The sequence below is a fragment of the Notamacropus eugenii genome, chromosome 2 (genome assembly GCF_028372415.1).
Source record: "Notamacropus eugenii isolate mMacEug1 chromosome 2, mMacEug1.pri_v2, whole genome shotgun sequence".
Taxonomy (NCBI): Eukaryota; Metazoa; Chordata; class Mammalia; order Diprotodontia; family Macropodidae; genus Notamacropus; species Notamacropus eugenii.
In genome coordinates, this window is record NC_092873.1 from 438206933 (window position 1) to 438234454 (window position 27522).

The 27522-nt window shown below is 44.2% G+C and overlaps 1 protein-coding gene and 1 long non-coding RNA gene across 8 annotated transcripts in view; one reads left to right on the forward strand and one right to left on the reverse strand.

Moving 5' to 3' along the window:
• PTPN7 (protein tyrosine phosphatase non-receptor type 7) lies at window positions 1-24053 on the forward strand. 3 transcript variants are annotated; one of them, XM_072648203.1, is made up of 10 exons: window positions 1-158; window positions 2836-3023; window positions 4076-4259; window positions 4902-4986; window positions 7305-7381; window positions 11381-11518; window positions 12031-12141; window positions 17779-17936; window positions 19310-19423; window positions 22739-24053. In XM_072648203.1, exons 2-10 carry the CDS (start codon window positions 2902-2904, stop codon window positions 22830-22832), a joined length of 1083 nt encoding a protein of 360 aa, XP_072504304.1. In that variant the 5' UTR covers window positions 1-158; window positions 2836-2901; the 3' UTR covers window positions 22833-24053. The 3 variants fall into 3 exon arrangements, with proteins under 3 accessions (XP_072504304.1, XP_072504303.1, XP_072504305.1); XM_072648202.1 differs by lacking the exon at window positions 1-158 and adding an exon at window positions 1499-1567; XM_072648204.1 differs by lacking the exons at window positions 1-158; window positions 2836-3023 and adding an exon at window positions 3051-3976.
• The window catches only part of LOC140529495 (uncharacterized), a 9303-nt gene continuing 3672 nt past the window's right edge, over window positions 21892-27522 (reverse strand). For 2 of the 5 annotated variants that reach the window (XR_011975570.1, XR_011975567.1), the window contains exons 3-4: window positions 22666-26623; window positions 21892-22532 (exon numbers count right to left, since the gene is read on the reverse strand). This is a non-coding gene — a long non-coding RNA (uncharacterized lncRNA). Of the gene's footprint in view, window positions 22533-22665; window positions 27215-27522 lie in introns of all 5 variants that reach the window. The other 3 variants (XR_011975568.1, XR_011975571.1, XR_011975569.1) reach the window with 3 other exon arrangements.

The window sequence follows — 27522 nt, forward strand, 5'->3', positions numbered from 1 at the left end:
GCTGGGGTGGAGTGTGGGGAGGGAGGGAAGAAGACAAACAGCTGGGTCTGACTCTCAGGGAGCCCTTTGGACAGCTAGGTAGACAGGAGGCTGGAGAGCCAGCTGACCTCCTGTTCTCAGGCCAGAGGTTTTTCTTGATCCCTAAGTCTTCTGAGATGGTATGTGGGAGTGGGAAGGGATTGTCGGGGAGAAATATAAGCAGGGCTGGGAAAGACACTCCTGGGATCATTCTCCGTTTTGGGCTAATCAGCTGAATTGCCTGTCTCCAGGTTAGAGGGAGAGTCATGGCAAGTTTGGTGGTAGACTCAGGCCCTGATGAAGGTGGGTTAGGTTTTGCTGCTCCAGACTCTGGGGTCTTCTCCCTGAAACTGCAGAGCAAGGGGACCAGATAGTCTCACGCTATGCTGGTAGCCCATATCCTCTGCTTGTCTGTGAATTCTGGAAGCTAGAAAGGGCAAGAGACGCGTGGGAGAAGATCCCCACCATGGGCTGCTAGGTGAACTGAGGGACATCTGGACAACAGGGTAGTTAGGGAAGCAAGATAAAGGTGAGAGGTCAGGAATGGCCGTGTCCAGCTAAAAGGTGTCATGTGACTGTTCAGGACAGCCCACGCTGCCCAGAAATGAAATGGCTCAGCAAGGAGGAAGGGGGAAGATCTTTATACTCTATTACGCCCATGTAGATGGAAGTTATTCGTGCCTTTCAGAGAGGAAAGATGTTTCATGAACTGGGCAAAACACACTGATGTACAGTGGAAATAGTCTACATGTGTAATTAGACCTGATATCTAATTCTAACTTTGTATTACTCCCCGGGTGACCCTGGGGAAGTCACTACACCACTGTGACCCTCAGTTTTCCCATTTGTTAAACAAAAGAGTTGAACTAAATTATCTCTGAGATCTCTAAAACCTACGAAATTGGGGAAGCCTGTGAGGGCCAGTGCTTCCCTTTCCCAGAAAATGGGTCACAGAGTCACAGCATCTAGATTAGATAGACTCTGAAGGGTTTTCCAGTTCTGAATCTCTGACCCCAGCATCCTCCCCAGTGGTCAGAGACAGCCTTTGAGGGCAGAGACTATCTTTAAAACAACAACTGCTTCCCAAACACTTAACAAGATGCTCTGCCTGGAAAAGAGACTTAATAAATATTTGTTGAACAAATGAAAAAACTGCTGAATTTAATTAATCTCATAGAATTAAGAAGATGGAAGGGACTTCAGAGAATATCTCACCCAACTCATTATTTAACCAACGAGAAAACTAATGGGGGAAGTGTCTTTCTTAAGATCCTGTAGCATTGGATTTAAATGAATTGCTTTGAACTGAATTTCTGGCAAAATGGAGAGAGGAGCACCTGATGTCAGGATTGCCAAGTGGCCCAGGCAAATGGGCACCCTCCCCCTGGTGGCAGTGACAGTGGGCGCATGGATGGTAGCATGTGGTTGGGGTGTGCGTGGGTGGTAGGCGAGGAGGGGCTGAGGGAGGAAGCTGGCTTCCTGAAGCCTTCTCAGCCCTCAACAGACAGACAGCTGGCAGGAGGCAGCCTGGGGGGACACAACCGCTCCAGTAAGTACCTGGAAGGGGATGTGGGGAGGTGGGCAGTGGGAGCCCCTCAGCTCTGCACAATGGCAGCAATACGTGGGAGAAGGGCATTGTTGGAGAATGTGGACCAGGGAAAGGTTGGACTAGACAGTGGACACAAATTTCCAATAACCCCAAGAAGTCACGAGGGCACAAAAGACTGACGGGTCTCCCAGAAAAGGATAGACAAAGTCTTCCTCCTTCCCAAACCCCAGATATGCATGTTCCTCTCCATCCGGTCTCCATTCGCCTTCTTCTTTCCCCTTCTATCTGACCCTAGAAGTTCAACTCCCTAGCTGCCCTCTTTAGCCCCTGAGCCTGACCAGCTGTGGCTGAAGTTCTGGGAGAGGAGATTGCCCCCTAAAGAGGAAAAGGCCAAGGTGTGTCCCCATCCCCACCCCCCACGTGTTCCCATCTGTGTTCTGCCGCATGCTACGATAGATTAAAGGCTCAGTGAAGCCATTTCCTGACAGTTACAGAGGCAAGAGTTGGGGAAGGAGAGGAAGAGGAAGGAAACACCCCCTTGCTCTTCCTCCTTGGACAGAGACTCCAGAAGCCACAGCTGAAGTGGGAGGGGGCATCGCCCACGGTAAAAGGGGGCCTAGGTAGGCATGGTGGGTCTTCCACTCTACCACCCCTCAGAGCACATTGAGAGATAGATATGCCTGGGTCCCCATCTGATCTCAACACTGTCAAATGCCTGTCTGGGATCTCGAGTGCCGCCAGTCTGCCCAAAGGGAAAACTATCTCCAACTTTCTCCCCTTCTCTCTTCTCCTTTCCCCATCGCAAACTGCTTTGTTCCCCCTTTCTCTTGTCTCCGTATTAGGAACCTTTTATGATACACATGTATACGCACACACAGATATCATATATATGTATATGAACACACACATATATGTATACACACACAAATATACATATAAAACCCAGCTCTCTCTTCTTCCTTCCCCTCAACAATGCCCCTGTCCCCTTCCCCTCAGCTCATCCTGGGCCCTAAAAGGCTACCCTTCCTGCCCTTTAGATAACCGCTGCTCCCACCCCGGAAATGCAACCACCTCTGGGGGGGAGCGATAACACCACCATGAGAAAACGGACGAAGGCTTGGGCAAAACCACAAGCCCCAACCCCTGGCCTGTCAGTGCCTGCTCTCCCTCCTCCCCTGCTCAGATTCCTCGTTCTGGTCCGGCAGGCGTGAAGGCCTCCTACCTATCACCCTAGTGACTGTGAGCCGTGGGGTGGCTGTGTCTTTCAGATGGTCCCCATGGCTGAGTGAGCTGGTTCCAGGCCCTTACCTTGGCCCCCTGGGCCCCAGCCCAGCATGGTCCAGGCCTGTGAGGAGTTCTCCCGAGCTCAGCAGACAGCTCTGCCACAGGGGGCAAGTATGGCCCAGCCACCTGCCCCCAGCTCTACAGCCAAGAAACACATCAGACTGCAGGAGAGGTGAGGCCTGGTGGGGGTGTGGGGAGGAATGCTTTTGTGAGAAAGGGGGTTTCACCTACCTTACCCTAGAACCTCAATTCTCCTCAGCCCTGATCTCCCCAACTGTGCCCATCTCCCCCACTACCATCATTAAAAACACCCCTCATCTTTCCAAATCAGACACCTTAGTACAGAGTGGACCATTGACCTGAATCAATAGGGAAACCCAGTTGTTCTAATTTGTATGCATTTGCATGTCTGGAACATGGGGTTTCAGGTTTCTCCATACCCAAGGTCCCCCAGGCTCTTCATACTTCTATAGACTCAAGTCTACTTGGGCTAGTCTGAAAGAAAAGATGGCTAGGCTCTGACAGGAGCATTTCTCAGGATATTCTCAGTGGCCACAGACCCTGAAGGGACTGTCCTTGGCTTCCCTGGTGTTGGGTATAGACAGGGGAGGGGAAATAGCAGACATGGAGAAAGAGGAGCAAGGCTAGACTCCCTCAGAAGGTATGACCTGAAAGAGCACACTCTAGTTGTCTACCCTAGCAGAATTTTAGCCCTCAAACACTCCAAATAGGGGACTGGCCTCCTGCTTGAGTGCCGGGGCCATTCCGATGAGGGCACAGAGGAACATGCCAATTAAAGTCATTAAAGGAAGTGGAGATGGTTAGCTTGGAGAAGGAAAGACATGGTGAGGGGGGAGGCACAGAATAATAATCCTTAGATATGAAGCCCTACCATCTGAAAGAATTAGCTTTATTCTGCTTGGCCCCAGACAGGAGCAACACATGGAAGTTTCAGAAAGACAGATTTAGACCTTCTGTAAGGACAAGTTTCCTAACATTTAGGATTGCTCAAAGGTAGATTAGGCTGCCTTGGAAAGGATTTCCCCATCATTGGAAGTCTTCAGGTGGAAACTGGACTCATGTCATCCTCTCGTCAGGGATGTTGGAGGAAGGCTCCTTGCTCAGGTACAGCTTGGGCTAGATCCTCTTCCAATGCTAAGCTCCTGGAACTCTATGACCCCAGAGTTGGGCCTCCCCAGCTGTGACCTCTGGCTTTGTTCACAGGAGAGGTTCTAATGTGGCTCTGATCTTGGATGTGAGCTCTTTGGGGGCAGTGGAACCCATCTGCTCAGTGTCTACACCCCGAGAGCTCACTCTCCACTTCTTAAGGACAGCTAGGCATCCCCTCACCAGCTGGGCCCTGCTGCACCAGCCACCCAGCCCCAAGCAACTGGAGGAAGAGTTTTCGGTAAGGATTCTGGGGCTTACCCTTCACCCCATTTACTTCTGAATCACCACCTTGAATCATACCACAATAGGGGGATGCCAGAGGTTGGGGGAGCTATTTGGCAACATTACAGCTGTTTATAACATTAAGCAAAAACTGAAAACAAATTTGTGTCTGTCTGTGGCCAGGAGAGGTCAGCAGAGGAGTCAGAAGTAACCGGAAGCCCTCCAGAGTTGAGGTAGACATGGCAGTAACAAGTCATAGAAACCTTGGGGGCTCTCTGGTACCTACTTTTTTGACTAGAACCACATCTAACCTTAAATGCTAACATCAAAAAATAGGAAATTTAATCAACTACTTAATCAGCTAGGCAGCAAGGTGGATGAAGGAGTCCTGGGCTTGCAATTGGGAAGACCTGTGTTCAAATCTACCTCAGATATTGTCTAGCTTGTGTGACCTTGGATAAGTCACTTAATCTCTGAGCCTCAGTTTCTTCATCTGTAAAACAAAGGGATTAGACTCCCTGGTCCTTAAGGTCCTTTCTAGCTTTAAATCTATGATATGTGATCCTGTGGGAAAAATGAACCACAAAGTGGAGGATTCATCAGGGAGCCCAGGGCAGGAGTTTCAGCTGCTCACATCCTTCCTCCTCACACTTTCCAGAAGATTCCCCCAAACTTTGTCAATCCTGAAGAACTGGACATTCCTGGCCATGCCTCTAAGGATCGATACAAGACCATCTTGCCAAGTAAGAGTCATGCCAGGAAGGTGGGGTGGAGACTACTTGGTGGGGCCAGAGAAGGCAAGACCTGGAGTGGAATTTAGGGGTGATTATGACAGTTGGGTTCAATCAAATGACTGCATCTTGTCTCAACTGTGAAACCCGGAGTCGAGCTGGAGGAGGGGTCGGTGCCACATTCTTCCCTCCCTTCACAAGGGAATGGTGGAATGGAGGAGGCACATCTGGGAGAAGAAGTGGCAGCTGGGATGGAGGAGCCTTGGGCTGGAAGGGTGCATCTGGGACAGAGGATACTGTTAAACTAGAGAAAACACAGCTGGTACAGAAGATACTTTCTAGAGTAGAAAAGATACAACTGGGATAGAGGAGATAGAAGATTAGAAGTGGTCTGTCTAGGTGGAAAGGAGGAAGCGCTTCCGGGATAAAGAATCAATCCATAAACATTTATTAGACATTTACATGCCAGGCTGAGCACCAGGGATCCAAAGAAGCATGGTGAGATTTGAGTTGAGTTTTACAGGAAGCCCAGAGGTAGAAGGGAGGAGGGAGGCCATTCCAGGCATGGGAAGCAACCAGCAAAAATGCCTCGAGTAGGGAGTTTTTATGTGCAACATAGGACAGGGAAACTAGATTGTAGAATGTGTGGAAGAGAATGAAGCCTACGGAGACTAGAAAGAAAGGAAGGCTGTGAAGGACTTTAAATGCCACATAGATTACTGTGATCCTGGAAGTGATGGGAAACCACCGGTGCTTATTATAGGGGAACAGAAAATTGTCAGACATAACCTTTGATGCCTGAGGGGAGGATGAACTGGAATAGGGAGAGACTTAAGGCAAAAAGACCAAGTAGGAAGCTCTTCTTAGGAAGCCTGAGCAAGAGGCGATGAGAGCATGGGTTAGGGCAGTGGCTGTGTGAGTGGTGAGGAGGGGACACCTACAGGAGGTGTTGGCAAAGAAGAAAAATGAAATCTGACAACAGATGAGATGTGTGATGTGAGGGAGAGTGGAGAGTCAAAGACCAAGCTGAGGGGGTGAGCCTGAGTGATGGGAAGGATGGGAGAAAGCACGGTTGGGCTGGAGGAATCCTATCTGGGATGGAGGAGGCCCAACTGGTCTGGAGGAGACACAACCTCCAGTTACAGAAGATGGACGACTGGGAAGGAAGGGAGCTAAGGAAAATCAAGCTAGCCCCAGCGGATTTTCAAAGAGATTAGGGAATTAGGGTGACGCTGGGTTCCAAGGAGCTTGAATCTCCCATCTCAACTGGATATGAAAATCTGCTCCCAGGGAACATGTAAGCATCCACCCTCTCTCCAGCCAAAACCTTTACTGAGCACAGCCTTATCCCATGCTCAGCTCTCCCTCTCTCTTTCTCTGTGTGGCCTTAACCAGCTATAAAGTCCCAACAGTTTAAATTTACCACCATCCCATTATCCAGAGGAGAATTTTCCATTCTAAGAATCTGGCTGCTACCCTTTGAGTATCCTTAGCCCAGGGGGTCTTGACTAGCAAAAAGACTGATAGGGACTCACTTAATTAGAGAGAGAGTAACACTAAACCTAACCCAAGCCAATCACAGAGGTGCCAGGGTGGGCAAAAGGACCAGGATAGCATGATGGCAGAAACATCCTAAGCTTTCCCCCCGCCCCCAAAGCCCTCTGATCAGGATAGTCTGTGAAATAGGAGACTATCTCTAATCCTCTTCCTGATGAAATCCACCTTGCCCATGATGCTCAGTGGTCATAGTTTCCTGACTTTGAGCTGATGATGAGGTCATCAGATGAGCAAAACAAGACCCAGAGAGATGAAATTATTTTCTCCAAAGCCTCACAGGTAATTAGTATCAAAGCCAGAACTTGAACCCAGGTTCTGTGACTCCTAATCTAGCACTGCCTTGATTGTCTTCCATGAAGGGACTTACATTTGAGTCAAGAGGCCTAAAGACTTCTTCTGATTCCTCTCCTGGTTTGCTGTGTGACCTTGAACTAGTCATTTCTCTCTCAATCTCAATTCTTCCATCAGAAAAACATTCTTGCCTTATAATTTCTGTCATCCATGACTACCTTTCCATTCCCAGCTCAGTCTGTATCCATACTGCTTTATGCTTAAGGTAGTCCAACATCCTCCTAGCTGGGGTCCCAACCTTCAGTCTCTTACTTTTCCAATACAACTTTCCCACTATTGCCAGAGCAATCACCCTAATCTCCAACTAACCCCTATTACCTACTGAATGAAGTTCTTCATTCAGTAAACATTCGCTAACAGTGCTAACAATGAGTATTATTCCATGTGATTCCTGACCTCCGTCAACTTTTTTTTCCTCTTAGATCCCCAAAGTCGTGTCTGTCTTGGGCGGGCACAGAGCCAAGAGGATGGAGATTACATTAATGCCAACTACATACGAGTGAGTATCTCTCACAGCACCACGACGATCCCATTGCCAGACAGCGGGTAATTGGCATTATTATAATTCAACTCAACGAACATTTATTAAGCGCCTACTTCTATGTGACAGGCATTGTGCTAAACTCTAATAATTAATAACAGCAATTTATATTTCTCTAACATTTTATAGTTCACAAGGTGGAGCAGAAAGTTTATTTCTCAAACACCTTGTTACATTGGTGGTACAGATAATATTGCCACCATTTTACAAATGAGAAAATTGAGGCTCCGTTTGGCTGAGTGAGTGGGAGCTAGGTGGTCCAGTGGTTAGACTGCTGGGCCTGGAGTCAGGAAGACTCATCCTTCTGAATTCAAATCCAGAGGCAGACCCTTACTGGCTTTGTGACCCTGGACAAGTAGCTTTAGCCTGTTTGCCTCAGTTGTCTTATCTGCAAAATGAGCTGGAGAATAAAATGGCAACTCACTGCAGTATCTCTGCCAAGAAAACCCCAAATGGGCTCCCAAAGAATTGAACACAACTGAAAGGACTAAACAACAGAACAGTAAGACACAGGAAAGTGTCAGAGTTGGGATTCTAACCCAGACCTCTTTCCTCTGACATCAGCACTCTTTTCTGCCCACTGTGTTAATTCTCTGGACCTTGGGTTTCAAGAGTTCCTCACAATGCTGATCTCCCTTGAGTGAATCACAAAGAGGGCGCAGAATGCTAGAGATGGAAGGGACATTAGACATTGTTTAAGTATTTTACTTCCTCTTCTATTAATCTGGGTAATTTATAGCATTGTAAATATTCATCCATTTCACACTCCTGAATGATATGGGGATTCCTAATCTTTTTGTGTTACGGATCCCTTCGACAGTCTGACCAAGCCTTGAGATTTTTTCTCAGAATCATATTCTTAAATAATTGAAGAATTTGCTAAATTTCAATTAGAGGTTAGTGAAAATGAAGATGTATGTTTTTCCCATCTGAGTTCATAGACCAAGACTTGGGGATCCATGGACCCCAACTGAAGGACCCCTGATCTAAAAGCATAGGCTATTTTAATTGCTTAATCTCAGTCTTCAAAGCCTAACATAGTACCTCACACATAGTAGCATTTAATGAATGTTTGTTGATTAATGGGTCTAATCCAGCTCCTCCATTTTACCACAAATGAAACAAAAGGTACAAGCTGACTTCGTCTGTGAAATGAGAAGGTCCAACTGGACCAATGTTCCCCAAACTGTGTCCTGTGGAACCCTGGCATCCCATGCATGGCGGATTTGGGAGAAAACATTGTTGTCAGTGATGGCTTCTATTCTGAAACACTAAATATGAACATATATGTATATACTTACTACATGTGATTTTTTTTGTTGGAAAATAGACTTAATTTCCTCTATTTTGGACCAAAATTCTCTTTTACACTGGGGATATTCACAGAATATTTCAGTTATTTCAGGAAAGGAAGAAACCTCAGAAACCATCTAGCCCAACCCATAGCCAAAAAATAATCACCCTAAAATGAAGCCACAAGTATCAGCTAGCTTGCACTATATATGTGTGTTGATATATATATGTATATATCATATACAGAATATATACAGTATATCTACAATGGGACACTGTTGTTGTTAAGTCACATCCAACTCTTCCTGACTCCATAGACCATACTGTCCATGGGGTTTTCTTGGCAAAAGATACTGGAGTGGTTTACTATTTCCTTCTCCAGTGGATTAAAACAAACAGAAGTTAAGTGACTTACCCAAGGTCACACAGCTCATATGTGTCTGAGGTCAGATTTGAACCCAGGTCCAGAGTCAGGACTCTATCCACTGTATCACCTAGTAACCAATCTATTCCAATCAATACCCAAACAGGAATCCCTTGTGTATCCAGTTCCATTACTATGGTTGATTTTATGATCCTTAAAAGGTCACCTAGTCTTTAAGACTATAAAATACAGCATTTATATACAGTAGCTAATCCCCCCTCAACGTGGCAGGGGACTCCCACCTGCTGAAAATCAACCACTCAGTTTGATGAGACTTAATAACTGAGAGTCTGCACGGGGAAAGTGCCAAAGGCAGTGGAGAGCAAGGGGCGGTTTGACTGCAAAGGGAGCTTGCTTGCATCTGAGTTGTCACCTATATCCCCCTCCTCTCCCTGTGGGTATGGGGGAAGGGAGGAACAGGAGCAAGCAACGATGAAACACCTATTACACAGTACCAGGCACTGTGCTAAGTGCTTTACAAATATTATCTCATTTGATAACAACCCCTACACTGAAGGGGGTACTGAAAAAACATTGCTTTTGCCATCCAGCCCTTACGGGGTCCCTTCTTCCCCATATCCCTCACCACTCCCAATTCTCAAGCCTCAGTTTTCCCTGACTTCTACAACACATCCAGCACAACGGCTTGAAACCTGGCATTACTTGATCAGGAAAGAATTCTAGAGTCTGAGAATCCTTGGAAAACTGGGCAGTTGGTAGCTAAGGAAACTAAGAGAAAAGGCTTAGGTTTTAGCCTCCTAGGCATGCATCAGAAATTTCCTCCTTAATAAACCCCTAGTGCCTTAAGGTATGGAACCTCACCCCATCACCACACACATCCCTATAGTGGATGTGAGACCTGCTGCCCTCTGGTGGTTCACAGCCGCAAGGACATCCTTTTACAGATATTGGGAAGCGGAAAGCCAACAGTGATAGGCCAGGACAATTTAGAGAGGAAACAGGGTCTCCCTATTCATAAGACTTGGAGCTGGGAGATATCTTAAAGATCGTATAATTGCCCTTCTCTGTCTCCCCTCCATTTTACAGAAGACAAAACTGAGATCCAGAGAGAAAACTTGTCCAAGATTATATAGGTAACATGTAGTAAAAGCCTGGTTCCCTAGCAGATGTGTTGAAAAGTATGTGGGATTCCGAGTCAGGTGGCCCAAGTTTAAATCCTAATTCCACCTGTGTGAGCTTTGCCATATACTTTGTCAGTTTTGGCTTCTGTTTTCTCAAATGTAAAATGAAAGGTCTTTATTAGATGTCTTCTGAGGTCCCTTTCAGCTCTAAATATTTGCCCCTATGACCTAGATGATTTAATGGGAAATCAAGTGTCTCATGGCATCTGTCTCTGGCAGCTCCTCTAGTCAATCCCCTTTGAGGAGATCTGGACCCAGAAAAGTGATCCAAGGTCACACGGGGAATACATAACAGAGCCAAGTTCGAGCCTAGGGCTTCTGCTAACTATTGCGTTGTTTCCATAATGTTACACTATCTGATCCCTGTTTCATGGGATGCAAAGAGAGAATGTGGATTTGGAATTCAGCATTAGCATTGGTATATTCAAGGACAGAACATTATCCAGAGTTATATCCTCCCTACACGGAACACTCCAAGGCCATCCCCCAGGGACTCCCTCATCATCCCTTGTTTCCTCAGACTCAGATTAAGCAGGCCATACTATATGGGGCTTTTCCTGATCTTCCCAGCTCTGCTGCCTTCCTCAAATTACTATGTATTTTGTATGTAGCCAGCATTTTTTTATTCATTTATCTTTTTATTTATCCATCTGTCTATTTGTTTTTTTCATTCGTTTATTTATGTACATGTATGTTGGCCTCCCTTGAGGGCAAGGATTATTTCATTTCTGTCTTTGTATGATCTACCATTTAGCAGATCATCTGGCATATAGAAGGTGCTGAAGGAATGCTTATCACTCATTGACTGATTGGGGGGAGAGGGGAAGGAAGATGGATTTTGGAGGGAAAGGGGAGAACCTGAAGACCCTGCTCTGTATTTTAATGCTAAATACATAAAATGTAGCAAAATTAAAATGTGCATATGTCTTGTAAATTGTGAGAGGGGTGTGGGAGGGGGTGTGGGTGTCTGTCAAGAGCTCTGGCACATTTTTTGGTAAAAGGGCTGCAACCTAATGTCAGGGTGTCTTAGTTCCAGGGAGAGGGAGCTGGGGGAAGTTCCCTGAGGTTCTCACTCCTTACTTTGTTCCATCTCTCCAGGGCTATGATGGTCGTGAGAAAGTTTACATTGCAACCCAGGGTCCTATGCGTAATACTGTGTCTGACTTCTGGGAAATGGTGTGGCAAGAGGAGGTACCCCTCATCATCATGCTCACCCAGCTTCAAGAGGGCAAAGAGGTGGGTGGCAGCTTTCCCCAGAAACACCACTCCTGAGTGTCTCAAAGGACCACATTGTAACAGAAACAAGGGCAGTTGGGAAGAGGCAGATTCCTAATATCAGTTAGAGTAAGGATGGGTCATAATTGCTTCTCCCCAGTAGGATGGAGTAGAGGCTGCCAGAACCTCAGGGAAACAATCATGGCCTATCCTTGGGGAACAGTCTTCTAACCATAGAAAAGCCCCGGAAAATCTGCTCCTCTCTCTTCAGTTAGAACATTACAGGATGCTTTTTCTGTCTCCCTTTTCTTTCCCTTTTCCCTCTTCCACCTTTCACAGGGTAGGGACAAACACTTGTAGGGGCAGGGATTTACTCCTTAACACTTACTCTTAGTAACAGATGTGGTCCCTGACTCTCATCCAAGGGGAGATATGCCTCTGCAACATAAAACTCCTTCTAAAGAGGCAGTTCCTGTCTAGAGTATCCCCTGGATCTTGCTTCCCTCTCTCATTCCCATCTCTCTTCCACCTAGAAATGTGTTCACTATTGGCCTACAGAGGAGGAAACCTATGGGCCATTCCAGATACGGGTCCAGGATGTGATTGAGCGCCCAGAATATATTGTCCGGCACCTTACCATTCAGGTATAACAACTACTCCTTAGAGAAATAAAGCCATTAGCTGGAACCTGGTGATCCTGAAAGGAAACCCATCTCTTCCATAAGGTGTAAGGCTTGCCTAGCCTTCCCTCCCACCAAGTCCAAGAATGTATGTCTCATTATGCATTTTGAATCCATCAACTCTATTAGGAGGTAAATAATGCGCTTCATAATTGTTTAGTTAATCATCACATTGATCAGAATTTTCAAGCCTTTCTAAGTTGTTTATCTTTTTGAGGTTGTTATTGTATAAATCATTCTATTGGTTGAGCTTACTTCCCTCTGTATCAGCTTATATAGTCTTCCTAGGTTTCTTTGAAACCATGTCATTTTTTATGGCACCGTTTGGTAAATTCATGATCTCATAAATGTGGACTGGTTCAGATCACAACCTAGCAATATATCTTCCTCCTGTGTGATTGTTTGCCTTTCCATAAGTCCTCCTTCATGGAGGGACCATTTAAAGGACAAGAGATCTTGGTCTGGTCTTTATGGAGAGATACCAGTATACTGCTCAGGCTGTCTGCCTGCTTTCCCTCATTCTCCCTCTTCTTCCAGTCATACATCTCCCCAGTGACAGCATGTATTCCATTACTCTCAAGCAAGTCATTGGAAATGAGCGGCAGCAATCTCAAAGCCACCATGACTCTTCCCATTGCCCTTTGAGTCACCTGCAATTGGGACATTCCATGATTTGCAGTCAATAAGCAAACCACATGAAAATAAACAATAGAACAGAACTGTTGCTTATCAATGGCATGTCATAACTGCTAAGGTGGATGACTGCTGTAAAATTTGCCACTTTTCTGCAGCTATCATCAATTGCTCAGTATCTTCCTAGGCTATAAGGAGCTTCTGCTGATGCTGGTAATCACACAGAGTTTGATGTGGCTGCATTTATGGTGGAAGGTAGAGAGATTAGCATGTGGGAAGAGATGAACAGAGCACAGGATAGTCACTGTGTTACAGAAGATGTAGAATATTGGGGAGTAAGTATAAGAAAAGAAAAGTGTCCTAGGGGAGACTCTCACGGTCATTTCTATGTTTGCAATGTGTAAGAGAAGGCATCCAAGGGCAGATCCTTGGAGCTGATTCCATGTTGGGCTATGAGGAGTCCACTGTACAGGCGCAGCATTTACAAGTCCTAGCTACTAGACTTGCTACCCAGGGAACATTCCATGGGAGTTATGATGACCAAACACTGGCAGCTAGAAATATCTGGTTGTAATAGTTTGATCACTGAATAGGAAAGAGAACACTTGAGGAGAAGTGAGCGGACCTGGTCCCTGGATGTGAGTGTGATTACGAGTAACTGGAGTACGTGTATTCTAGTACCAAGGCAAGAAGAGGGTGGACATGCTGTCACTAAGAATTAGAAGAAGAAGAGACGGGGTGAAAAGGCTTTGAAGAGACTCTAGAATACTCCAGAGATTTGGCTTCAGAGGACCTGGGTTCAAATCCCATTTCTGCCACTTACCTTTATAACACTGAGCTCACTTAACCTCTCCCAACCTGGGAGAAGCCTCATCTGGAAAACAAAGGACTTAAATGAATGACCTCCTTGGTTTGTTTCAGTCCTAAAACTATGATTTCTAACAAGGTTCCAACCATCCTTCCAGTCATTCAGGCTTGCCACCCCCAAGTCATCCTTGATTCCTCAGTTTTCCTTACTTCATATAACCAATCTGTTCCCAAGTCTTATTGATTTGGCCTCCGTAATGTTCCTCACCTCTGTCCCCTTTTCTCCATTCACATGTCCACCTCTTGTCTGGACTATTTCCGTGGTCTTCTAATTGGCCTCCTTGGCTTAAGCCCCTTCCCTCTCCAATCCATAGACAGCTGCCAAAGTGATTTTCCTAAAGGACACATCACTCTCCTGTTCAATAAGTTCCAAGGCCTCCCTCTTAGATCCAGGGAATGAGTGGCTAAAGTGTAGACTTGGACTTAAGAAAATCTGGCCTAAGGCCTGAGAACCTCAATTTCCTCATCTGTGAAATGGTAATAAGAACAGCCCTTAAACTTTCAGGGTTGTTTTGAGGATATAAGGATATAAATACAAATATAAAAGATATAAGTAAGATAACATATATAAAGTTCTTTGGAAAATTTAAAGAACTTTATTAATATGAGCTATTATTATCATTATTAGGACCAATTCAATTCAATAAACATTTATTAAGCTCCTACTATGTACCAGGCAAGAAAAAGAAAGTCCCTGCCCTTAGGGAACTTACCATCTAACAAGGAAAGACAACACACAAGGGGAAGCTAGAAAGGTGTGAGGATTGGGGGAAATGAGACCATGGAATTGAGACCAAGCAGATCCATACACACTCACTTGATTGACACGTAAAATTCTTACACCCTGACTCTGACTTCATCTATCCAGCCTTATTACACACTGCTACTGTTATTGTTCAGTTGGGATCCCATTTAGGGTGTTTTTTTTGGCAAAGATACTGCAGTTGATATTTCCTTCTCCAGCTCATTTTACAGATGAGAAAACTGAGGCAAACGGGGTGAAGTCACTTGCCAGTGTCACGTGGCTAATGAGCGTCTGAGTGCAGATTTGGGTTCGGGAAGATGAGTAACGGTGTACATACCATGCCACCTGCCTGCCCAGTGCTCTGTGGTCCAGTCAATCTGGCCTGCCCCCTGTTCTTCTCACATAACATTCCATCCTGCCCCCATGCATTTGTCCAGCCTGTCCCCAGCGCCAGGAATGTGCCTCCTCTTCACCCCCTCCCCCCACCTGTCTTTTTCATTCCCCTTCCCCGTCCCTACACCTACTCAAATGCTACTTCCTACGTAAGACCTTTCCTGATGAGCTCCCCTAGCTGCTCACATGCCTTCCCACTCCCCTGAAATAACCTTCTATTTACTCTGTATGTGTGCTGTGCCTACTTGCAGGTATACATGTTTCTTTCCCTGATAGAATGAAAGTAGGTCTTGCTTCCTTGTTGTCTCTCCCCAGGGCCTAGCACACGGCATGGTATGTAATGGGTGCTTAATAAAGACTTGATGGAGCCATCGATGAGCCTAGATTCCAAAGAGCAAATTATGCTTTTCTGTATTCTGTCCTCATAGCAAGTGGGAGAGGTAGAGAGCTCTGAAGGGGAGGAGTATATCACCCCTGGTTTATCATGGATCACGAAACTGAAGCCCACGAGATAAAGTGAGTTGTCCAAATCCCTATTACAAATTAATGGCAGACCTAGGACTAAAAAGCCAGGTCTCTTGGAAAGAACCCATGTTTGGACCATTGATCTAGGTTCTCTCAATTCCCCAGCCCCCTACCCCAATCTACAGCAATTCTTTTTTTTAATTTAATATTTTGTTTTCCCCAATTACATGTAAAAACAATTTTTAACATTTATTTCTTAAACCTTTGAGTTCCAAATTCTCTCCCTCCCTTTCTTCCCTCCCTCTTCACAGGGAAAGCAAGTAATTCGACATAGGTTGTACATGTTCGTTCTTGCCAAACGTTTCCATATTAGTCATGTTGTGAAAGAAAACTCTGACCAGAAAAAAAAACCTCCCAAGAAAAATAAAGTAAAAAAAACTTTGCTTCAATATATATTCAGATTCCATCAGTTCTTTCTCTGGAGGGAGAAAGCATTTTCTATCCCAAGTCCTTAGGAATTGTCTTGGATCATTGTATTGATGAGAATACCTAAGACGTTTGTAGTGGATCATTGTACGATGTTGCTGTTACTGTGTACACTGTTCTCCTGGTTCTGCTCACTTCATTTTGCATCAGTTCATGTAAAATCTACCCAGGTTTTTCTGAGAGCATCCTGCTCATCATTTCTGATAGCACAATAGTATCCCATCACAATCATATGCCACAACCTGTTCAGTCATTCCCCAACTGACAGCCATCCCTTCAATGTCCAATTCTTTGCCACCATTAAAAAAACTGCTATAAATATTTTTTGTAAATATAGGTCCTTTTTCTTTTTGTTTTTTTAAAATCTCTTTGGGATACAAACCTAGTAGTTGTATTGCCTGGTCAAATGGTATAAATGGTTTTATAGCCCTTTGAGCATAGTTCCAAATTGTTCTATGGAATGATTGAATCAGTTCACAACCCCACCAATAATACATTAGTGTCTCAATTTCCCCACATTCCCTCCAACATTTATCATTTTCCTTTTCTATCATACTAATCAATCTGAGAGGTGTGGTGGGATACCTTAGAGCTGTTTCAATTTGTTTTTCTCTAATAGTGATTTAGAGTATTTTTTCATATGACTGTAGATAGCTTGGATTTCTTCATCTGAAAACTTCATATCCTTTGATCATTTATTATTTGAGGACTGGCTCTTATTTTTATAAATTTGACTCAGTTCTCTATCTGTTTGAGAAATGAGGACTTTATCAGAGATACTTGCTATAAAAATTTTTTCACAGTTATGATTGTTGTGTATTTCTCTCTATCCTATTTTCCCCCTATTTATCTTATACTTTCTCTCCTTTCACCCTGTCCCCTCAAAAGTATTTTTCTTCCATACCTCCCCCAATCTTCCCTCCCTTCTATCACCCCTCCCCCTTCTTTTATCCCCTCATCCTCCTACTTTACTCTAGGGCAGAATAGATTTCTATACCCAACTGAGTATGTATGTCAAGGTTCAAGTGTTCCTGCCTGCCCCTTCCATCTTCTCCTCTACTGGAAAGGCTCTTTCACATCTCTTTTATGTGAGATGATTTACCCCATTCTACCTCTCCCTTCCCCTTTTTCCCAGTGTTTTCCTCTTTCTTATCCTTAATTTTATTTTTTAGATATCATCCCATCATATTTAACTCACGTCCCTGACTTCTGTCTATATACACTCTTTCCAACTGTCCAAATAATGAGAAAGTTATTGAGTTACAAATATCAGCTTCTCATGTAGGAATGTTTAACTTTATTGAATTCTTATGATTTCTCTCCTGTTTCTCTTTTTATGTTTCTCTTCAGCCTTGTATTTGAAAGTCATATTTTCTATTCAATTCTGGTCTTATCATCAGAAACATTTGAAAGTCCTCTGTTTCATTGAATATCCATTGTTCCCCCTGAAGGATTATATTAAGTTTTTCTAGGTATGTGATTCTTGTTTGTAAACCCTAATTCCTTTGCCCTCTGGAATACCGTGTTCCAAATCCTCCAATTCTTTAATGTAGAAGCTACTAAATCTTGTGTTATCCTGACTGTGGCTACACAATATTTAAATTTTTTTGACTGCTTTCAATATTTTCTTCCAGATCTGGGAGCTCCAGAATTTTGTCATAGTGTTCCTGGGAATTTTCATTTGGGGATCTCTTTCAGGAAATGATCTGTGCATTTTTTTTCAATTTCTATTTTATCCTCTGGCTCTAGAATATCAGGGCATTTTCCCTTGAAAATTTTTTGAAAGATGATATCTAGGCTCTTTTTTTTATGATGGATTTCAGGTAGTATAATTCTAAAATTATCTCTTGATCTATTTTCCAGGTCAGTTGTTTTTCCAAAGAGATATTTCACATTTTCTTTTTTATATCCATATGCTTCCTTAACACACAATTGTTGAATTGTCTATTTGAACTTCACAGTCCATGTAGCTGTACCCCTGCCTCCTCTCACCTCCTTACCTCCTCTCTTAGTACCAGGAGGAGTGTCGTCCAGTAAAGCATGTCCTCTTTTCTGCCTGGCCTGATCACCAGACCCCAGAGTCAGCTGGGCCCCTCTTACACCTGGTGGATGAGATAGAGGAGGACCCAGACACAGCGGCCAACTCTGGGCCAATTGTGGTCCACTGCAGGTTTGTATCCCATTCCCTCTTCCCAAAACCCCTGTAGGTCTACCCCAATTCCATCAGTTAAATACATACGCAAACACACACACACACGTACGTATGCACACATATGCTGCTCTAGTGAACCTTATTGCTCAAACCAGTGCATAATGAGGTCAAGTATTGCCTTGATTTGGGAAATTCTAGGTCGGTTAGGCAAAGCAGATAGAGTACTACTGTAGAGTTCTTGGAATCAGGAAGACATGAGTTCAAATCCACCTTACAAACTATATGACCATGGGCACAGCCTCAGTTTCCTCATCTGAAAAATAGGGATAATAATAGCACCCACCTCAGAGTTGTTGTGAGGATTAATGAGATAATATACATGAAATGCTTTGAAAAACTTAAAACACTAACTAAATGCTATCTATTATTATTATCAAATGACCTGTCCTGACACTGAATACAGAATGCTGGCTTAGACACTGAGGGAAGATCTGGGGAAGAGTGGGCATGGAGAAGTGGTCTCTATCCTGAGTGAGCGCTTATTCTGAGGGGGGGAGAGGGAGCTGGCATAGCCTATGATCTTGGTGAGCTCCCAGACAAGTGACACAGGAAGGCTTCCTAAAGGAGATCGAGGTATGAACAAAGCTGAGAAGAAAATTGAGTACTCACTCAGTGGAGGTGGGAGAAAAAGGAAGTATGAAGTAGGGGGACATAGAGGAGGCATAGCAGGGAGAAGACAGGGGTTGGAAATATATCTGGGATAGAGAAGGTGCAGAGCAAATAAAATGACTAACTGACATTTATTTAGACAGAACTTCAAGGCTAAATGGCTTCCCCATGGTTACACTATTACAAGCAGGCTTTGACCCCTGGCTTTTTCTATAAAGGAAACAGATAAATGAAGAAATGGCCTACCAGAAAAACATGAGAAACTTTGTTCAGTTGGGGCCAAGCCCAGGCTTATCAGAGAGGAGGATGGTTGCATAAGAAGGGCTAAGTGCTAGAAGAGGCATCATGGGGACCACAGGAGATTTCTGAGCAGATGACATTTGTTTTAAAAAAAATGGCAACAGGCAGCGAATATGTCCTGTGGCCTTCGATAGGTTTGGATAGCTGGCATGCTAACAATTACTGCCCAGTTCTTGACTCCTGCCATAACCACTTGTCCTTTTTTGTAGATGAAATTTTCTTTGGCCCATCCAGTTGCTATGTCCCTCATCAGTGCCCCAAGGTAGTCTGAGCAGGATTGATTTCTTCCCCAACTCCCAAGAGAGTAGCACTGATTTCTAGCCCTGCTAGCCTAGAAGCAGATTCCTGGGGCCAACAGATTTCTATATATTTTCATCTCCTTGTGACATACCCCACTTTGCCCCTCTTTGCTTTATCTCTAGTGCTGGGATTGGCCGGACTGGCTGCTTCATTGCCACAAGGATTGGCTGCCAACAGCTCAAGATTCGAGGAGAAGTAGACATCCTGGGCATTGTATGCCAACTTCGACTGGACAGGTGGGTTCAGGCTCAAACTAAAAGGGTGAGCAGAGCCACCCTGACAACCACCCCCAGTGACTGCCCTGAGGTTGAAGATTTTTCCTTAGGTCCTCATTCCTGTAAATATCACTCAAGCATCCATACCTTGAAAGAAAGGACCCCTGATGCTGAAAAATCTTTATTTTACAACTAGTAGAGTGTACATTTTTTACTTGGGGGGAGGGTGTCAGAATTTCAACTTGGATCACATATACATGGATTTGTTCTGAGCCCCAGTTAGTCATTTAAAAAGGTGTGGTGTTTGTATAAAAACATTTTATAATCCCCTTGACCTTGGAGAGTTTGGGTGTTGGGGGAAAAGTGCAAAACCTAGCAATGGGAGAGAGCTAAAAATTGAAAATATGGAGACTACATTGTAGTCAGACACTTGCAGATAATATATTATGAATATTTTTTGTGGCAAATAGCTAGGTCTCAAGAGCTGGTGGAATCAATTGATTCACCAGACATTTATTAAGTATTGTGCAAGGGTCTGTGGTAAGTACCCAGGATACCAAGATGTCTGTCCCAGAAACTTCCTGCCCTCAATGAGCTTCCTATCCAAAATGGGGAAAGATATACACACATAAATAACAATGCTTAAAGACAAGGCAAGGGAAGGTCCAAGCAAAGTGCTGTAAGAAACTTAAAGAGGGAAAGATCACTTTCCTCTGTAGGGAGGAAGGAGGGGGGAATGTCAGGATAGGCTGTATGGGCCTTGAAGGAAAGACAGAAATTTAACAGACGAAGAGCATAGGAGATCTGACGTGCAAAGGTCATGATAGGGCAGAGTAATCCAATTAGCTGCTAATTGACTCTCTAGCTTACTCCATAGATTGATTTTCCTCCTACCTATCAAACTACTCCAGTATACTTTGTGGATCATCACCCACCTTTTGCCCTTAAACATGGGCACCCCCCACCAGGGTTCTCTCTTGGGCCCTCTTCTGCCTAGACTCTGTCTTTCCATGATCTTGTTAGCTCCTTATGAGTTCAATGATCATTCCTTTTTTAAAAATTTTATTTTAAATTCACAGAACAATACAAGCATTTCCATAACAAAGTACAATAAAAAGGCGATCGTATGTGAAACTACAAATCTACCATGTACAACTTGCCATTCCCTCCAAATATACAACAAAATTATCATGCAAATTTCTTTTTTTTTTTACCTCCCCCATGGCTACCACTAGACACAAATAAGTATCTATCTATATGTTTATATATATTAGTATGTATGTATATATACATATACATATATATACATGTATGTTTGTAAAATTATTCTATGCCTACTTCTATTTCTCCGTTGTTTCTCTGGATGCAGATGGCATATTTCTTCATATATTCTTTATTTTTAATTTGTGTATTTATAATAGTCAGGATGACTTAGTCCCTCTCAATAATTATTTCCATGTAAATGACTCCCCAATAAACATATCCATCCTTGATTTCTCTCCCAAACTCTAGAGCTGTATTCCCAAGCACTGTTGGACATCACCACTTGGATATCCTATAGGTATTTCAAATTCAACATGTCCAAAACAGTTCTCATTTTCCTCTCCCCGCTGAATCTGCCCCCTCTCTGGGGGCTATTTCTGTCAAGGGCACCATCCTTCTAGCTACCCAGGTTCAAAACCCCAGAGTCATCCAACTCTTCTTTCTTCCTTATTCCCTCCCATATCTAGTCAGATGCCTTGCCTCATCCAGCCTCCCTCTAGATGTTGCTCCCATCCATCCCCTTCTCTCTACTCAGTGGTTAACCAGACTTTTGCCACAGCCTCCCTGCTTCTAGTCTCTATTCCTCTAGAATCCATTTCCCACACAGCTGTTGAAATCATCTTCCCAAGGCACAGGTATGATCATATCACTCCTCTGCTGAAAAAAAAATCTTCATGGACTCCCTATTACTTCCTCAGCCTGATATTTAAATCAAGCAAGTATTGATTAAACATTCAAGGTACTAGATATTGACTGTAAAAAGGCAATAGCTGGTGCAACAGATAGAGGGCTGAGCCTGGAGTTGGGAAGACCTGAGTTTGAATTCAGCCTTAGATACTTCCCATATGTCTGATCCTGGGCAGGTCACTTGCCCTCTGTTTGTCTCAGTTTTCTCATCTGTAAAGTGGAAATGATTCCTCTGGTTGTTGTAGAGGATAAAATGAGATAATATTTGTAAAGCAATTAGCAAAGTGACTGGATGCTTAATAAATGCTTATTTCTTTCCCTATAAGAAACTGAAGCAGACTATGCCTTTGAAGAATTCACAATCTGGGCAGGGGAAACAGTACGCATATATATATACACATACACATATATACACACATACATATATACATATATCTATGAGTATATGTGTATCTATGTGTATACATAGATACACATGCATACATATATATACTATTCTCCTGGCTAGATATTATATTATAATTATATCAGATCATATATCAATTTGTTATATTTATTTTATCATATTTATTACATTACATTTTCTATATACATAGATAATAGATAAAAGATGACTTGAGGGGGTGAGGGACTTGTAGGTGAGGAATCGAGAAGGGTTTCATGTAGAAGATAAGCTGAGAACTTTAAAAGAAGCTCGGAATTCTAAGGAACAGGTGAAGAGTGGGTGTGTTTCTGCTATGGAGACCAGCAAAGGTACAGCTACTATAGATGGAGTGCTAGAGATGCAGCACATAAAGAGGACCAGGTTGGCAGGGACCTCTTTACGTGGATGTGAGGGATAGTAATGTGGAAAAGTGGAAAAGTAGGTTGTGTTCACATTGTGAAAGATTGTAAATGTCAACCAGAAAAGCTTTGATCCAAGAGGTAATGGGGAGCTTATCGGAGTTTATGGAGTAAGGGAGTGAGATATAGTGAGACCTGCATTTAGTTAGGAAAACATCTTTGATGGCTCTGTGAAAGATGGATGGGAGTGGGTGTCAATCAGACTCGGTGACCACTGAGGTTCCTTCTACTTTTCCAGTTCTGCTGCTATGTGGTCTCTTGTTCCCCTCTGCTCCTTAGGTCTGTACACACAGCTCTGGGTAAAGCAAGATGAAGCTTCTGCCTGGAAGGGGTGGTTCTGAGGGACAGAGAGTGGACACAAGTGAAAAACTGGTTAAAAAAAAATTCCCTTCAGGGAATCTATGACTTGTAAACCAAGAAAACCAGCTTCAAGTCTTAGACCAGAACTCTATAGAGGACAGAGCATGTACCCAGGGCTTGAAGAAGTTGGAGAACTTTGGAGGCCTCTGCTCTCAGCATCAACTCTGTTGTTTCTCATTCCAGGGGGGGCATGATCCAGACCAGTGAGCAGTACCAGTTCCTGCACCACACTTTGGCCCTGTATGCTGCCCAGCTGCCTGAGGCACCAAATCCATGACCTTCTGGGACCTGGTTGAAGAGGTTACATAGGTCATAGACCATCCAGACCAAACCCAGCCAGAGAGGAGGAACTTTCTCCTTAAAGGACTAGAAGTTTGTCCTCTACCTCCATCATGCCCTTGTCCCCAGCATCTTGGGTCCTAGAAATGGCAATGATTCTCCGATGCCCCAAGTTTTCACTCTCCTTTCATGTCCCTGGGAAGTAGCTGGCATTAACTCACTGACTGGCAGATGGAGGAACAGAGGAGTTGTGGATGTCAGATGGAGGCTTTTGTGACCTAGGAGTCCAATCCTTGGACCAGAGTTCCTGCAGCCAGAGAAAGCTGAGATAGAAAAGATAAGACCAGAGATACCAGGGCTTTTATCCTACCTTCTTCTCTTGTCCTCAGTTTCTTAAAATGAACAGCAAGACATTACACCTATGTTTGTGTTCCTGTTTCTCAAGCCCATAGCCTGCTTCAAGCCCAATGATTTGAGTTGTTGACTGCAGCAAGCTTGAGGGAAAAAACCTAGGTAGTCCCACCTCCTTTGGTGTGCTACTCAGGTGCCCAAGCTTCCTCTTCTATGACATGGAGGCAATGTTTCCAGGGACCTCTGATCATAGACCTTGTGTTTGGACATCCCAAGGACAAAAGGAGCTTGGGGAAATTCCTGGCAATTATCTCTGCCTCATCATCCCCCTTCCTGGGCACTGGAAAATCATCCTCAACCATAACCATCCCTCCACTCACTCCTTTTGGGAAGCTTTGTAACACAAAGGAATACTATACAAAACCACCCATGCAGCCATCGGCATATAGAATGCCAATCAGCCCTGAGAGGCTAGTGATGTTAAGCTCTTTAGGCAAGATCCTGATAAAGCCTTCCAAAGTCCTAGAGATGCTTCCCTTCTCTCTCCATCAACCATTCTATGTGCATTAGAGACTTCCAGTGAAGGCAAAAGAGGCCAGTTCTCTCCTTGCATCCCCATCTTGGGTCATGGGACCACAATGAGGAGATGGCCCAGGCCATGCGGCACCCAGTGAGAAACTGCCTTGGGAGTGAAGGGGAGATGGGGAGAAGAGAAAGAGGAAAGTGAAGATAAGATCTGGAGAAGTGTCCTCTTCCTCTCTGACCCCATGCATAGCTGCCATTCACCAAGTAAATTTCTCTAGGATAATCCCATCAACAAACCATAAGCCCCAAAAGATTCATTCCAATAAAGCAGTAAATCATTTAAGTGCCTCCTATGTGCTATGCACTGAGGATACTAGTAGGAAGAATGAAACAATCCCAGCTCCCTGGAATTTAATTTTAATAAAGGAGACAAGCACACATCTAAATATATACAGCATGAATATAAAAGTGAATAGACATAAATATATACAAATTACTTGAAAACTGGGAAGATCATTAAGGCTTATTGCAGACGATCAGGTCACATTCAGAGATGGAAAAAAGCTTTGATGAAACTAGATAGTAAAGCGGGTAGAACAAGGGACTTGGAGTCAGGAAGACCTGAGTTTGAATCCTGCCTCAGACACCAGCTGTTTAACCTGGGGCAAATCATTTAACCTTTCTGTGTCTCAGTTTCCTCATGTGTAAAATGGGAATGATAACAGCACCTACCTCCCAGGATTGTTGCCATATGAGAAAATAATTGTAAAGTGCTTAGCACAGTGCCTGCTACACGATGTTATTATTTTTAGCTACTATGAAGATGGGAGGACAAAATAGGGGGGATTAGTCTAATCTTAGGTCCCTTTCTTCTAGCCAAAGCCCTGGAGGGCTAGCGGACCTGGCCTCGTACCTAGCTTAAATTCTCAAACCAATCCAACTTCCCAGGTGTCTCCCGGATCAACTTGGCACCAAGTTCCTGGAGAGAGAGATCAGATTAGAGGCCTATAAACCCTCCCCTCCAACTTAAGCGTGGAAGAAAGTTTGGCTTTTGTTCCATGACATCTCACATCAATCAATGAGTCTATGGTAGTACCATCCCCGGATTCCCAGGGAGCTGATCCTCAAGGAGGGTCCCTATGCATGACCCACTATTCCTCAAAGAATAGCACTGAAAGATTATGCTTGGCCTTCCTGGGAAATTCCTCAGAGCATATGATTTCTGCAATGCTCTGCTTTTACGAAGCTGGGGGCTGGTCTCTCAAGTACCTGATCCTATTCTGAGCTCAGACCCAGCAGAGAGAGAAGTGATGGGGATTTCCGTGGTGTCTTCTCTCATCTTCACCCCTCCCCTCAATCAATGGCCCTCTCTGCCTTTTACCTTCTGTCCCCTTGGAGAACTAGAAACAAGAAAGCTCTCAGATGGTCATCAAGTGGAAAAATAAAAAGTTCTTGAATTACAGGGTTTTTTCCTTACGACATGAAAGAAACCCTTTTGTGCACAAGTACGAAGCTTGTTGGTAAGATTTACTTGTCTATCAGGTGTATGTCGTGGGGATGGAGTTATACTGGTCTGGGTCAATGTTATCGAGAGATAGAGGTGTCCAGGCCTAAGAGTGCTACCTCTGCCCTGGTCATCTGAGTTCCTTGGGTTATGGCAGGAAAAGCCCTCAGTATTTAGCACAGATCTTTCCCACCCTTCTCAAGTCTATTGTTAGGGCTCATCATTATCCAGGAAACAAGCTGGAACTCTGAAGGACTCAGGGTTTATCTGTAGGGAAGGAGTAGAATTCTGGTGCTGGAGAATTTGGCCAGCCTTGGCCTCCCCATGTCCATCCCCAGCAAAGCAAGGGGATGATCCTTTCTGGGAGTAGACACCTTTCTGGAAGGTCACTGTGGTATAGAGGAGAGGAAGGAATTTGAAAAGACCTCATTTCACATCTCACAATCACTTAGTCACTCTGAGTATTCATTGCTTCATCTGTGAAATGAGAATCCAAGTCACTTGTACCACTTCCTTCTCATAAGGTTGAGAGGAAAGTATTTTGTGAGCCTTAAAGTGCCGTGTAAACAGTCAATAGACATTTATTAGGTATCTGCTTTGTGCCAGGCATTGAGCTAAGGGCTGGTGATAAAAATACAGAAGACAGTCCCTGACGTCAGGGAGTGTACAATCTAATGGGAGGAAATGTAACACAAAAAGCTGAAAAGTGGATGTGGGGAGGGGTAAAAGAAGAGGACTAGCACCTCTGATGTGAGGGCCTGCTGAGCCCTTTTCAGGGCAGCTCATCCACCTTTGGTGTCCACCTGATTCACTCAACCCTCATTCATGGTTAGCTCCAAGAAGCTATATCTTGGTTGTCAGCCACACCCTGGTAAATTAGGCACTGGGCTAAACTAGGTTGAGGGCAATTGAAAGTATCAGACTTGTCAGTGAGTTAGGGGGATGTCTATTCCAAGCTTGTGAAGACATCCCCCCAAGAAATGGGCAGATGAGAACAATTTGTTCCAATGGCTAAGAAGGCGGCTGAAGCAGGTGCTGTGGAGCGCTTCGAGCTTGGTCAGAAATTGGAGACACCAAGGAGGCCATCCACTGCATCCAGAGTCATCACCAGTCACCCTGACTTTGTCTTGCCAATGGACTTCTATGACTCTGGAAGACAGAGTGAGGCTGACGCTGCACAACTCTGTATCACTTAAATCCAATCCAGGCGCACGTCACCCTGTGATGTCATGGGTCCTCTTCAAAATGAAAGAAGAACCTGAGCTGGGGAGAAGGTGGAGAAAGTCAGAAAAGTCCAAGGTGAGAAATGTGAAGGGAAGTCTGTCCGAGCTCTCTCCTTAAATGGAGGTTTGGAATTCATGGTCCCATCTTCTAATCCAGGGCAAGGGCAGTGAAGAGATGGAGAGGATCTGAGAAATGGGGAAGAGAAGAAGGGATAACAAGAGGATAATGATCTCACTGTCTAACTGAATTCATTGGTAGTCTCTTAGTCAACCAAGAGGCTATTAACTCCCAGTCGGAGGTAGCTTTCTTCCACAATGAGCAAGATGTAGCTGGAAAAGGAAGCACCTGGATGCTCCATGTTTGGTCTCTCCAGCCTTTGCCCCCTTTTCCATTCCCTATCACTGTTTGCTCCCATCTCTGGAAGGGCAAATGGGTGCTACCCTTTCTCACCTCCTTTTAGGAAGGAAAAACTCCTTACCCCTCAAAGCAGAGGTGGTATAACCACCACCACCCTTTATTTCCAGAAAGTCTCTGAAAATTTAATTTCACTTAGACAATTTAGACTTCTCAAAGTTTAGGGATCAGGACAAGATGGGGCTGGCTAATAAGAAGAGAGAGGGATACTGGGGATCGACAGGATCACTACAGCCACAAACTTTATTGACTTCTTCAAAGGACATGCATCTGAATCGGGGGTTAAGGATACAGGTGTAAGTCTCTGATTTGGTGACAGTCTGCGACCTTGGAAAAGCCACCACCACTCGGGCCTCTGTTTCCTGATGTAAAATGAGAGAATTGCACTAGATTATCTCCAAAGTCATTCCAATTCCAAAAATCCAACTGGTTCACTCAGGAAGGTGGGTCTCATTCTTCCCTGGTTGAGATGGTTTCCAAAGAAGGGGCAGAGACCAGGAGGACAGCTAAGGGTTCTAGGAAGATTCTACTGAGGCTGTCACTTTGCTTCATTTTAGCCAAAAAGAAAGATTTTAAAGGCAGTCTGATTTTTGTTCTGGGCACAATGAGGGTCGATAAGAAGGTCTTTGTAGAATGTGCTCAGATTTGGGGTCAGCAGACACAGTGTGGC

Coding starts and splice junctions, on each gene's coding strand:
- PTPN7 (XM_072648203.1), top strand. CDS start 2,902: ATGGTCCAGGCCTGTGAGGAGTTCTCCCGAGCTCAGCAGACAGCTCTG. Junction 11,519..12,030: donor AGCTTCAAGAGGGCAAAGAG/GTGGGTGGCAGC, acceptor TCTTCCACCTAG/AAATGTGTTCACTATTGGCC. Junction 12,142..17,778: donor TCCGGCACCTTACCATTCAG/GTATAACAACTA, acceptor CTCCTCTCTTAG/TACCAGGAGGAGTGTCGTCC.